Consider the following 14685-nt stretch of genomic DNA (forward strand, 5'->3'; position numbering starts at 1 on the left):
ATGGAACTGATCGAAGTAGCAAAGAAAGGTAGATTAATGAATATAAAGGAAGAATACCAAATTTACCGCCACTACAAGGATAATAAACTAATAGATGAGCAGAAACAGGCAAAGGAAATCAATAACCAGAACAGCATGCTTGACCTCATCACTACTTGTATAAACACACCCCAACCGCGTCATAACACACAAGGTTATAAAAAAACATTAGATGTAGTATTACTACTGCAGTACACAGCACACAGCACACAGGAACATATCAAACCATAAGGTAGGCAAGAATCAAATAAAACATTAAACAATATATATAATAATATATAAAATCCTAAGTAATATAATATCTTTGCAGCCATACAACCTCAAGCTGACATCTCCCATCTTCGGGATGAATTAACAAGGAGGAGTTCAGCATTTTATATCAAACATTTTAACATTTTAGCGTTTTAACTTAAAAATAGGTTCGGATGAAAAGTGAGAACTTGAGAGTGTACTCAACTATCTTAGCATGTTTTGTGCTTTTACACGTCAACATATCGTAGCAGCGTCCACACGACAAACATAATTGTGAATAAAACACAGCGACAGTGTTTCCATAATTATAGCAAGGGCCTCTGATGATGGTTGTGTCAAACCGAAACATGTAAAAAGGCAGAAATAATAATAAAAAGTGACCTACAAATTGTTACACTCGACGGACTTTCTATTAACTTTGTGAAGAAATAAGATACTGGGTTATTCAAGAATTTACATTGGGAATCCATGGTTCAGACTTCTCATATTTTTAAAAGCATCAGAAACTTTAATCTTCGAAAATTAAAAAATGATTGATGATGCTCTATTTAAAACTGTAACAGTGAATTTGATCTCATAGAGTTTGGGGTACCCAAGAAACTAGTTATGCTGATTAAGATCCTGTGGCATATTTGTTCAAGGCAAGAACTGTGAAGCCTACAGAGACAGCCATTGCTTGGGAATGGCTCTGCAAACACGCCAAATGCCATAGCTTCCTCAGCTTCCATGTTTATTTCCTTATTGGCCAACGGCTGTATCATGAGTGACTAAACTCTAGATTTATTTGGTTTATATCTTGGCATGAACCATACAGAAAACACTGCTCCCAGAAGTTCTACTGTTGCATCATGTAGCTGTCACATGGACTGCATAGAGAACAGTGACGGCTACATGATGCAACAACAGAACTGCTTGAAGCAGTGTTTTCTGTGCAGTCCATGCCAAGGTGTTATAAGCAGAATAGATCTAGAGTTTAGTCAGTCATGATACAGATGGTGGCCAATAAGGTCATAAACATGGAAGCTGATGAAGCTATGGCATTGGAAGCCTTTACCAGGTGACATCCAGCGAAGATATAGCAGTGAGAAGGCTTCATACGTGCTGTAGTGAACTGCAGAGTGTGTAAATTAGCATTAGCGCTGTTGTTATTTGTAGTTACATTCTGTTAGAGTTCAGTAAGTCCAGTAAGCCAAACCCTGTATATAATAACACTAATACGTATGACAACTGGGGTCAGAAATGGGATTGGACTCATCGATTAATGGATTGATGATTACACTGTGTAGGTATCTTGCCACACTATGAAGATGGAACAAATACTGGTATGCCTGATGGCGGAAATGAATGCCATGGAAGAAAGAACAGATGCCAATCTAAGGGAAATGAAGGCTGAAAGCCAAGATACAGGCCAAGAGTGAGAAGTCTGTGGTCCTTTGAGGTACTCTCATCTTGTGGATGGATATCCATCAAGCCAGGACAGAGGCCACAGAATAAAAAATTGATGCCAACCTAAAGGAAATGAAAGCTGGCCAAGAACACATGAAAATGACTGCACTGGCGAGTTCCAGTAGCAACTGTAAATGACAGACCCATCTTCTTGTCAGAGAGGATGTTACATAAGGGCTATGACTGCAAGTGTTCAGTTAAAAAATGTTGGTCATGAGTCCCAAAGGGTTTGTCACCAAGCTGGACTAATGGTAAACCACCAGTTTTAAAGTAAGTATGACTCTGACTATACCTATGACCATAAGGGTTCAGTTGCCCCCTCCCCCCCCACCCACACACACAAAAAAAAAACCTCTGGTCGTGATCCTCAAGGGACTTGGCACCAAGATAAACTTAACTCTGACTCTGAAATACGTGTATCAGAGGAATATTCACTGTTGGGAGCCACTACCTAGTAATGACCAGTGAAGACAATAATAGATTGAGACTTAGCATGTGCTATAGAGAACTGTAAAGTGTGTGTAGACTGGTGACAGCATTATAATTAGTTGTAGTTTCAAGTTAGTGTTCAACAAATCCAATTACCAATCCAAACCTCATGTCTAGTCACTAACACAAGACAATATCTTAAGAGATAAACATTCAGTAACAGATACGATCTGGTATTGTAAAAGTAACGTATGACCTGATGTGCAATGATTTGGTTTTTGGAACTCCCGCAGCTGTAATTAAAATCACATTCGATTTATTTGAGAAATTTTTGTGAAGACTAAAAATTGCAAATGTTATTAAGATCTGTTCATCCAAAACAGTTATTATTTGTAATTGGATGTGGAAAATAGATATTCACACATCATTATGAGATAGACATAAAATGTGGCCAATGAAGTTCTTGAGATCTACTTTCATGTAAACTTTTAAAACACCAAATAAATAAATCTCAATTCTTCATTCTAAAATAGTGTTGGTATTCTATGTTGCACAAAGAAAGTTACCACAAGTTTACAGAAAACACTACAATTTATTATCATAACAAGGATATACAGTGTCAGCTTTATATTGTCATACTTATTGCATTTTAGAAGTGCTATGTTATGATTTGCTTGTAGTCAGATATTTGACTAGTTTTTGCTTGAAATGTTTCTATTGTGATTTCATAGTCAATTCTAATAGTATTAAGTATTATGTATTTACTGGAATCAACTATCTGATTCAACATATTTTATTTAATTCTATTCTACTCAGTTACTTTGTTTTATCTATTCTGTATATTATGTACTATTTTTAAATGTTCTATATCTTACATGTACTGCGGATCTATGGAATGTTACAAAAATTGGAATTTAAATTGAAATCAGCTAGGATGAATATTGACTGTGGAGCAGCTGGTGGAATAAGAACTGACAGGCAAAACCAAAATATACTTGGTGAAAACTTGCCTCGGTGATACTTTCTACCATAAATTCCCCATAACCTCACCCGGGACTGAATTTAGGCCACCATGGTGGAATGCCAGTGACTGACTGCCTGAGCTATGGCATGGCCTGCCATAATAAATTTCATTCCTTTTCAAATTGTTCATGACTAATGTATGTGACTAGATGTCTTAAAATATATGGCAAAATTCAGACTGAATGTGCAGTATCCACTTGTCCCCCTTTCCAAATTTGGGATGGATTATAAATATATTTTAAATTCTCACAGAAGCTAAATTGTAATACCACGTGATTATTTATGAGGTTTAAATGTAATTTTACTCTTTCATGCATTCCTTATTTTATGTTTAAACAAATAAATAGAGATCTAGAGAAAAGAACTGCCAAAATATTAATCGTAACCCGGTCACAGAAAATACAGTCTTACACGTTCATACTGTGTTGTACATCTGTACACAGTATGCATGCATATACAGTTTTTTTAAACTGTGATAAATTAATGAGGATAAAGGTAAAAGAGGTAAAGTTATCCCTGTAATAGGCCATGGAGGCCCAGAGGATTGTGAGAGGTTGAGGCTCCCACATCTTCTAGACAACTGGCTCACAGATGGCAGTAAGGTTATCAGCTTTACGCGCAGGCTGTCCTTTACCCCCAAGGAAGATTCCTGGTACTCATTTCTGTTAGAGGCTGACTCGACCCCAGGCCCATAGTGCGGCTGGAAGGACTAGGTAAATTGAAAAAAATCCACCTCATCAAGACTAGAACCCACAACCTTCTGGCTTGTAGCATAGTGCCTCAACCAAATATGTTACCACATGCCCCAAATTAATGAGGATCCTATCCAATAAACAGGCTAAGTATCATTGTCTTATAAAAATCAACTTAAAAGTAACAGCACACATGGGAGACCTAAGTGTAGACAAAAGAATTCCATGATTTTAGTCCGCAAGCGAACTATACCAACTGAGATACCGCTGCTTGTCAGCGAAGTTTAGTGCCCACTTTGTGCAATGAATCCCCATGGCCGTTAATTTCGGTTTTCTAGACCAGAGCCGCTATTTCCTTGAAATAGGTCCTCAATTATCATCATGAGGCTGAATTCATCCCATTCCAGACCCACTACTTCTCAGAAAAAAATCTGGTAGTGGCGGGAATCAAACCCAGACCTCCAGATCTGTAGCCAGGAACACTGACCACTAGACCACAGAGGCAGTGTAGACAAGCAGATAATATTACAATGCATCTTAAAGAAATAAACTGTTGTGAGAAAGCAGAAACAAGGACAAGTAATTTCATACTTGATTATTGCAGTGGCATTCATTGATAGTTTGATACATGCTTGGAGACACACACATTGCATAGCAGTTTAATGACCATATTGGGAGCTGTCTTGATAATGTGTTTTGAGTGTTTCTGTCTAACTGTATCCAGGCAAGCCACATAATCTGTTTTGTTGTCACTGTTTATTTTAGTTTACCAGCCAAACAAGGCTAGACGAGTGTAAATGAAGGAAGGAAGGAACAAATGAATAAATGAATTATAACCGATTAGATAAAATAATTATATAATAGTAATTAAATTATACTCATTAGAAAAATATTTTTATCTATGTCGTCATCCCGCTTGCCATTTTTGACTGTATTTTACTGTATTCATAGGTCTCCCTTATCTATGGATTGTGTATGAATGTATGACTGAAGACTGCTTGCTTGCTTTTACTTTTACTTACATATTTTATAACTTTTAACAATGTACTCATTGACATCGTTTTTGACAACAGGCTCAAATTGTGATGCACAAGTATAATTATCTTGTATCTACGTAATTTTAATCTTATTACTTATTAGCGATGTACTCATCGATATTGTTTCTGTTAACAGTCTCAAATTGTGATGCATAAGAACAATTAACTTATATTTATGTAATTTGTGATCTTATTAATTTTTCAATTAGACTATTATTGTACAGATGCCATTGTATTTATACTGTATTTGACTTGTTCCATATCCTATGGTGTTTACATGTATCTGGATTTACGGACCATAAATAAATTGAACAATTACCGAACAACTGAACAATACACTGGCAGGCTCTCACAAACACAGTACTGAAACTTCAAGCTCCATAAGAAGTGCACATATTCTCTACTCGCTGAGAGAGTAGACTTGGCTAGTGAATTACATATTCAAATTCAACTGCTGTACCAAAGTAAACAAAACCAAACAATAACTACACTTATTATCTAACTATGGTTCACTGAAATGATATGTATCTATAGTATTAAGAATACGGCATTAAAGTGCAGATGGAATAGCATACTTAATACGAAGTACCTTTTAACTTACTTAGCACAAACCGTAACAGCATTACAAAGACATACCATAGCGCATTTTCACTTAATTGGTTTGGACTTTTATCAAAAACGTAAAATATCTCTCTCCACACGGAATCTAAGTATCACAACCTTTTTTTTCAATAATAAAAACGCTGAAGCTGGAATGTGAGACACATCTATTCCATTGAATATGAAATATCGTTTTAACGGCACACTGTAGCTTTTTATGTCGTTACATGAAGACCAATTATGCTATTCGCAGTTGACGTGGAATTATAATTTTGAGACCCACATTTGTATGAAGCAGCATTAGGTAAATATCATTTCAAAGAGAAAAAGGGCGTGCAAATTCTGCCGTATCTCAATTCACATTATGAAACTACTGGTAATTCAATCGGGCAACGTCAATTTTGGAAGACACTAGAATGGTGGAAAGCTCAACATCAAACCAAATAATTAAGTCAGGAGACATAGACTTTAAACAATTATAAAATAACCAAACATTTTCCCATCGCACACCACTGCTACACACATGTTCGTGCTTTCTTCACACTCATCACACAAAACACTACCAGGTTACTAACCTCCACACTATGTTCATCAACATGTTTGCTCCCCTTATCAGACCTTCCAGCCATGTTCATAGCATTAATATATTCAATTTACGAAGCGAAGTGCATGGCTGTCCGATATAAGAAAAATCCATTCGTTTTAACATTGTTGCTTCTGTTCACTAGTACAATTTACGGAAATTAAGCCGCACGCGTTTTCTCACGGAACTACATTTTCCTTTACTAATGCCTTCTTTTATACTCTACACGTCTACACAGTCTAAACCGTCTAAACCGTTTACACATTCCACCACACATCAAACGTTACATGTTTAGTAGAGAAAATCTGCAGATATACATAACAGCAAATAAAATTGTGGTAGTAGAAGTTTTCACAGCAGTCGTGATGAGTTCTGCGTTCTGCGATAAACGGCCATAAAGTCCATTGAAGTCAATGGACGTTTCCAAGGAGCATGTCGCCTCCGTCTTCAGGGTTGGAGAATTTTCTTGCCGGTTTCTTGATTGGCTTACTCTTCAACTCTGAAGATGGAGGCGAAAGTTCCTCTGAAACATCGATTGACTTTCGGCGGACTACAAGGCGTTATACCCCAATAGACAGAACTCTTCAGCAAATCAAATTGCCTTCCTGTACATAAGTGAGAAATGGCACACTTGCAAATTACGTTAATTACGTTGTTCGTAAACGAATATATATAAACGAAAACCAAATCTATTTTGTCCCGCCTAGTATAGTCTGTCTGGGTGGCGTTTGTCATATATGTCAGGCTCTTGCTCAGTTAACTGCACAAGAACAAAATTAGCAGCTTCGTCAACTTTTCGTGTCGTCTTAACAAACAAATTAATCACTGAAGTGCGTTACAGAACAGTTGATACTACGAAACCACGCGGTAACGCAATTGTGAGAAGACTGGGATGCTCCGTTGCCTGAAAATTGAGTTTCTCAATCTTTCTGCGATTTGCGTTGCCGTTTCCTCAATTTGTGACGCTCCATTCGCTAACATGCGTTCAACTGGCTGATAACAATTCTCAGAAATCGCGGTTGCGTTGCGGTTGCCAGTTTCCATGGTGTGCTCTCGGATGAGAGGTGCAAATGTGTAAATGCGTAAACCACAAATACACGCGCACCCAGTGGGTATAAAGGAGATATTACATACTTACTTACTTAATCATGGAACTGAGCCCTTCTTGAGTCGCCAATTCTGCATCTACTCAAGAATTTCCCAGCATTTTACGGAACCCAAAGGTTCATTACCGTGTTCACAAGAGCCTTCAACTGGTTCCTATCCTGAGCCAGATCAATCCAATCCATACCATCCCATCCTATCTCCCTATGATACACTTTAATATGATGGATATATATTGATGTTATTTAAGTCTGTAGCGAAACAATTTTGCAGTCTTTCAGTAGACAATGTGCCCGTTTTGCGTTTTGCGCAAAGAATCATGGTACTGTAATGGCGTTAACGTTAAAGTTGAATTGTGTAGAATAAATTGTAACCATATTTCTGTACAGTTAATGAATGTGCCAAACGTTAAAACCTATTAATATGGACTTCATTGCAACGTGTATATAAATGTACTAAGGACATACAGTACGTTATACACAAAGCTCTGAGTTTGGCTCATGCTAACCCTCCGTGTTTTGCGCAGGTAAAAGATGTCACTACTGTCGGTAGATGTTGGACGATGTGTTGCTATTAATTGTGACGCCATTTTACTAACCTTTAAGGCGGGGGAGCGAAGAATTTGGTAACCTGTAAGTGAAATTGCATAAATTGCTGAGCCACAACAAATATCACACGCACTTCAAGAAGTGCAACCAGTCATCTAACCTCTTGGGTAAGACGCAGAACTTCCGTACATTGCAGTATTTCAACCACTTGCGTAGAACTTTTTTTTAGTAGCAATTGGACTCGCGAGGAAATTGTGTGGGAAAGGTTAAACGGTAGATTATAATAATACTTACGCTTTTTGTATCAGTCTTTGATGATCGTACTCCAAGTAGTCGAGATTTGAAGCCATTTAGTGTTATGTGGGTATATGTAATGCTAGTCATTTATGGCAGCTCTCAGAAATGTAATTGTACACATGTGTTGGAAAGACAAGCTGATGACTCCCGAGAGAGATTATAAGAGTCTACATAGATTTCTGTTTCTTGGTTTCAGGCTTTTGTGCTTGCTTGGTGGAGACTATGGAGGAGGATGAAGGTGACACACTAATGGCTGTGGAGGAGTCAATATTCAGTGAAAGGGTAACAAAGGATAAAGATGATGCTTCAGTTTTACATGGTGACAAGAGTTCCCCTAGTCCATTGGTAGAGGAACATGATAAATTAAAGCCTGGTTGTCAGGATAATATGAAGTCAGCTAGCTGTGTAGTATCTGCACCAATAACAAGTGAGAGGGGTAGTGAGAAGAACAATGGCGCATTAGCAAGTGATAGTGATGTTCCCGGAAGTCCAAAGAAAGTAAATGGTGAGGTAGAATTATCAAAATGTGACACAGCTGAGCACAGTTCTGATTTAGATTTCGTTAGTGATAATACCATAGATAAGGACAGCAGATCAGTTGAAGATGAAGATGATGATGATACATATTCTGAATCTGAGAATTCATTAAACCCTCAGAAACGTAAACATGAAGTGATCCCATTGCCCGAAGAAATAAGTGATGCAACAAAAGATGATGGCCAAAATTCTGAGAGTAATATTGAATATAAAGGGTTCAAGAAAAGGATTTTGGCTCAGACATCCGTAGCAGCCAATAACATATCCACAACAGGTGATAAACCATTGAAGTCTTCAAAATCAGTTTTTAAATGCAAGGAATCACCTCTCGGAGAGGCTGTTTTAGAACCTCAGCATGTTTTGCTGTCACATCAAACATTACCAGATGGGACGCAATCCAGTGCACAGCTTAAAGAATATGCTCAGTATTTGGGCTTGCAGCCAACAGTGAAATTCAAATGCTATAAATGTGGTGAGAGTGGTTTCCCGTCCATGTTAAAATTACAAGAACATCAGAACACCTGTCTGAAAAATTGTAATAAAGTGCAAAGTCTTACAAAACCTATCCCTCCACCTCATACTTCTGAACCTACACCATCTACAAATTTCAAGATAACTCGCAAAGTGTACCTCTGTTCAGCATGTGGGACTTACTATGAGAACTGGAATCTCTTTCTTCACATGAAGGAGGTTCATAAGAGACTTATATGCTTATTTTGCTTGGGGATGTTCTCTCAGGTTGACAAGCTTGCTACACATTTGTCTGGAAAGCATGGGGTAGTTGAAGCACTGTATACATCATCAGAGCAGTTTCTAAATGAATTTAAAAGTGGGTCCTGCTTTCTTATGTGTTGCACTTGTGAACGGATTTTTTCAGAGCGAGAAAATTTTTATGACCACTCTTGCAGTGAAGGATTGGTGATTAATACTGACAAGGCATGTTCCTTATGCGGGTTGCGAGGTGCGCATTTTCCAACATGCCGCCGAGCCTTTACTGATAGTAGCTCATCGCCACCACCCCTACGGCCACTATCAAGTTCTTCACTTTCTGCCACACTGGAAAGTCCACCAGAATCAACACAGAATTCTCAGCTCTCGATTCAAGAACATTCTTTATCAGTCACAAAATATTTAATACCGGTGGGAAAAGTTCCAGGCAAAAGAGTAAATCAGAAAGCAAATATGATGCTTGACAGCACAGGAGAAAGTCTGGAAAAACCTAGAGATCTCTCAGATATTGATGATGATTATGATATTAGTAATGCAGCTTCTTTCTGTCATGTCAACATTGATGAGCCTTTAGAGAAGCAGAAGCCAGTAGCTATTTCAAAAGTCAAAACCTATAAAGGTATAAGTCAAGATGTTGATAGGAAAGTCACTGCTGAGCTGAAGCCTACAGATTCATCAACTGATACAGACATAAATGAGAAATGTGCAGAAACTAGTGACAATAACAGAGATGAAGATGTTCAAGATAATGATACAAATGCTAGCTCAAGTAATATAGTTGTCAAAGAAAAGGAAATTCAAGAAAATCAGGAGCATGTTGATGACCAAAGTGGCAAGATTGTAATTGAAGTTGATGATGAAAGTATGCACAAGGGAGGGATAGAACCAAAGAGGTCAGATCTGGAGAACAAGACAGATTTGGAAAGCCCACGAGATAATGAGCTTCAAAGCCCTGTTTTGGAAGAACTTGAGTCAAATTTAGAAAATGATACAAAAACACAGCAACAAGTGCAGGCTAGTTTAATGCCATCACTACAGAAAGAAACCAGTGCAAAGTCTTCTTCAAAATCAGATGTTGGCCCAAAGACATCACCACAAACAGAAACAAAAGTTACTTCAGTTACACCAAGTGCCACAGAAGCTGATTCGGAGTCTGAGTCAGAGTCTGGTGATGATACTGATGACAGTTCTACAAGTTCGGAACCATCTTCTGAGGAGAGTGATCATGAAGAAACAAAGGATAAAGAGAAAGTTGATGAGTCAGATGCTGATAATGCAGAAAGTGATAAACTGTCCCTTGTTGTAGATGAAAATAAGAGTGAGGAAGAAGAAAAAATGGAATTAGAAGAAAAAAAGACTGATGATGGGGAGAAATATAACACAGAAGATAAAATGAGTGAAGCAGAAGATTCTAAACATGATGCACCAAAGAGTGACACTGAAATGGTGCAGAATACGATAGAGGACACTCAAGAATATACAGTTTTGGAGGAAGAGAAAGTTGATGACCCAGCAGAAAGCATGCAGATAGCAGGTGATGATGTACCCCTTTTGGAACTGACACTTGAAGAACATCTTGACAGTATGAATATCCAGATGTTACTGAAGGAATCTGTGAAAGTTTCCTGCCTTAATTGTGTGTACTGTAATCATGCTAAGAAAATAGCTGTTAATGGTAAACAGCTGGCATTACATCTGTTAGCAGAGCATCGTTTTGCTCCAGTTGTTTGCTCTGATAGTGGAGAACTCACAGAAGCTGATGGGTTTGTGGATAAATTGAAAATTTCATTATCAGAATTGCAACACATGTTTTTTAACACAGACTCTTACGATAATATGGACCAAACTTGTATGCGTCCATATGATAGAACATACGAATGTTTCCATTGCCATTTCTTGACAACCCTGCATAAAGAGCTATATGTACACAACAGAAAGATGCACCAGAAAACAATTCTCTTATGCATTATGTGCAAATCCAATTTTTATAGCTATAGTGAACTACTGTGTCATTTATGTCCTGGTATCTATGTACCAGAAAGTAATATAAACTTCCGCTGCTGCCTGTGTACAGTTGATGGTTTACCTTCAGCTTTTAGACTTATGGTACATCTGAGGAAGAGACATCATGCTTGTGATGTGTGTCTGGAAACTACTGGCGATCAACAGAAGTTGTCCAATCATGTGTGGAAACACAAGCTACACCACCTATGTTATCGTTGTGGAATTGCTTATCGCAACAAACCCGATATTACAAAACACCTTTTCTGGAAGCATGGCACTGAGAGCGTTCTTTGCAAGAAATGTTTACAGAAGAAATGGCCTCATGTCTATCATTTTTGTATACCACCAAATGCATTTGTATGTGAAGAATGTAACAGCAGCTTCTCACGTGCTGTGGCATTGAAAGTTCATAAGAGACTGCATGCTGGTGATTTGCCTTATCCCTGCAGTGAGTGTGAGGAACATTTCATATCAAGAAAACTTTTAACCAAACATCAGGAGAAACATCGAGAGCCTTCTTCGCCTAAAGATGCAGTGGAAACAAGGCTGCAAGAAAATGGTCCCATCGGAGAATTTGAAAGCCAAGAAAGTAATAAAATCGAAGATGACTCTCTGCAAAGAGCAGATGTGCTTGCCCATGAGGATGCAGTTGCCAGTGGCAGTTCAGTACAAGAAGAGGAGTCACGGGTATGTGATCCTGTGACAGCAGCCACAGTATCAGAAAGAGATATAGCTGATGCTGCTGTAGAAGCACCTGTTACTGAAAACTTGGGTGAAGCACTCAAGTATGAGGAGAAAGAAGTAGGTGAAAAGAAATCTAAGGTTGTAGATGTCTATGACCTCCCTCCCTTGAATTTATCGTCAGAAAGTGATGATTCTGATGATGACACAAAGGAGACACAGTTAAATGTGAAGGCAGGTAAATCTGTAAGTGACGTGGAATCAGTGGCTGTTAATGGAAGCACAAACTTAAATGACAGACAAAGAACATCTGAAGCTTTGTCTCACACAGATGAGGATGTTCAACAACCAATTGAAGTTGTAGATGGAATTTGGGAAAATTTCAAGACATATAAAGCGAACTTAGAACGTCGTGAAAGTCAGCACACTGAAACTGGTGAAAGTTCAACACAAAAAACTGAAAGGGAACTACAATTCCAGTTATGTGAGAGGCAGATTGCAGAAGTCATTTCAGTGATATATATGGATCATGACTACTGTGGACCATTTGTGGGGACAAGTCATTCAGTGAACATGGAAGAGCAGTCAGAAGGTGTGTTGGCATCAGAACTGCAAGCTGAGCAACATGCCATTCTCTCACAACAAGATGCTGAAAAAACAGAACCAAAGGAGAAATCGGAAGAAGAGAAGAAGGCTTGTGATGCCGATCATAATTACTGTTACACTAATACATCACTTGGTGTTGAAAATGAGAGAGAGGAAGGTGCTGCAGCTGTAAGTGTTTCAGCCATCACTTCTCCAAACAAGAAAAAACAAAAGTCACCCAAGAAGAAACAGAAACATAGTGCTAGTTCATCATCTAGTGATTCCAGCAGTAACAGTGACTCAAGCACATGTAGTTGTGGTACAAACTGCAGTTGTAGCAGCTCAAGTTCAAGCAGTTCAGGCACATCCTCCAGTCAGAGCTCTGATTCTGACAGTTCAAGTTCAGAAGGCAGACGCCGCCAGACAGCCAGACGAGAACGCAGGAGAGAGAGGGCAAAGCGGAAGAAAGCGGAGGAAGTTGAGGATGCAACACCTGAAGCAGGTGCCGCAGGGGTAGCAACAAATGGACCTCCTGAACAGCATGAAGTTCCACCTCTGGCCACATCGGTTGAACCTGAGGACGTGGAGTTGCCTGTAAGAGAATCAGATCTAGACACAGATGAAACAGAGACAGATGAGGATTTTTATGATAAATATCCACAGAGACAGGCCAACAAACTACTTGCAGAAAAGCGAAATCAACTTCTTTTATTGGCAGCAGTGGCTCCTGTTAATAATGGCACAATGTCACAGTCTGGTCAGTCACCACCACCAAGTTCCATTGAAGAACCTATACCAAAGAAGAAAGTAAAAACAAAAAAACATAAAAAATTACATCATAATAGTTCAGAAAATAAAATGGAAAACAAACTGCAACTCAACATTCCCACAGACTACTACAGCAATCATGCACCAATTTTTTCAAAATCAGCCATGCCAACAACATCTGCAAGCAGTTCTGCGAATACTACCACCTTGGCCACACCAGCCCGATCCATTCAAAGTCCCTTCCTTGTTAGCCATCTTGAGCCATCAACACCCACTGCACCCTATCACAGCACAGGTAGTGGCTCAGAAACAGATACCAAACGCCTCTCCAAAAGAAAGCGAGTTCCCAAAAGATTTTATGGGGATTCTAGTGATGATGAACCTGATCAACCAGCAGCTAAGTGGCGTAAGGCAAACCCGGTATCAGTGTTGCAGTCTGCACCAGGGTGCAGCAATTCTGGCTCCATGCCTGAACCAGTTCAAGTCCCATCTGTTAATGAGGAGAAGTCAGAGGAGGAGGCTGTGGAGGATAGTGATAGTGATCGAGAGGACATAAAGAAAAGCAGCAGTGAGTCATCCAACAGTGAAAGTGATGCTGAAAAAGAACAGGGTGATGATGACGATGATGATGATCTCTCTGATGCAGACAGTGAAACCGAGACCTCATCAGCAGCGCAAACTCATACGTCTTCGGCTGAAAGAAAAAGCGATGCTGTTCAGCAAAAGAACGAAAATTTATATTGTTACTGCCAGTGTCCATATGATGAAGTGTCAGAAATGATTGCGTGTGATGGTAAAGACTGTACAATTGAATGGTTTCATTTTGAGTGTGTGGGTATAATGGTGCCACCAAAGGGCAAGTGGTTTTGTCCAGACTGCAGAAAGAGGGCTGCGGCAAGGAGCGAGTACTTGCTACATGTGTGAGTTGGGTGTGGGTTTATGTACACAGTATGAATGACCTATTTAACCACTTGTTATATTAACGTGTGAAGTTTTGGGAGCTCTGCTTCATGTGTGTGTTATTTCTTCGTTGGTTTCCTCCTCTTCAGAAGGAATTTGTGTAAATAGTGTAAATAGGTAGCATAATAATTGACAGTGAATGAATTCATACAAGTTTTAGATTAATCCCTGGTGGATTCTATAAAAGTAATTGTCAGCAACTGATGTTGAACATTTTGAAAGAAGGTAGTGGGAAGTAGTTGGATGCTTTTATATGTAAATAAATATGATACTTATTTTCTTTGCCTATGAGCAACTACGTGGATGGTAGCTGAAGTAAAAATCAGTTATATGTACATTAGTATCATTGTTACTACTATTATTATTATTAT

General features: G+C 38.7%; 2 protein-coding genes across 3 annotated transcripts in view; one reads left to right on the forward strand and one right to left on the reverse strand.

The window, feature by feature from the left end:
• LOC111864018 (E3 ubiquitin-protein ligase TRIM37) overlaps window positions 1-6548 on the reverse strand; it is a 57829-nt gene extending 51281 nt beyond the window's left edge. The window contains exon 1 of the mRNA XM_023850944.2: window positions 6094-6548. Within this exon, the coding sequence (XP_023706712.1) occupies window positions 6094-6153 (60 nt within the window). The 5' untranslated portion in view covers window positions 6154-6548. The remainder of the gene's footprint in view (window positions 1-6093) is intronic.
• A 985-nt stretch (window positions 6549-7533) lies between these two features.
• Window positions 7534-14450, forward strand: LOC111863941. Of its 2 annotated transcripts, none has more exons than XM_023850788.2 (2): window positions 7534-7731; window positions 8247-14450. In XM_023850788.2, exon 2 carries the CDS (start codon window positions 8273-8275, stop codon window positions 14276-14278), a length of 6006 nt encoding a protein of 2001 aa, XP_023706556.1. In that variant the 5' UTR covers window positions 7534-7731; window positions 8247-8272; the 3' UTR covers window positions 14279-14450. The 2 variants fall into 2 exon arrangements, with proteins under 2 accessions (XP_023706556.1, XP_023706552.1); XM_023850784.2 differs by lacking the exon at window positions 7534-7731 and adding an exon at window positions 7738-7920.
• Window positions 14451-14685: the final 235 nt, after the last annotated feature.

This window comes from Cryptotermes secundus, unplaced genomic scaffold, assembly GCF_002891405.2.
Source record: "Cryptotermes secundus unplaced genomic scaffold, Csec_1.0 scaffold2493, whole genome shotgun sequence".
In the NCBI taxonomy this organism is placed as follows: Eukaryota; Metazoa; Arthropoda; class Insecta; order Blattodea; family Kalotermitidae; genus Cryptotermes; species Cryptotermes secundus.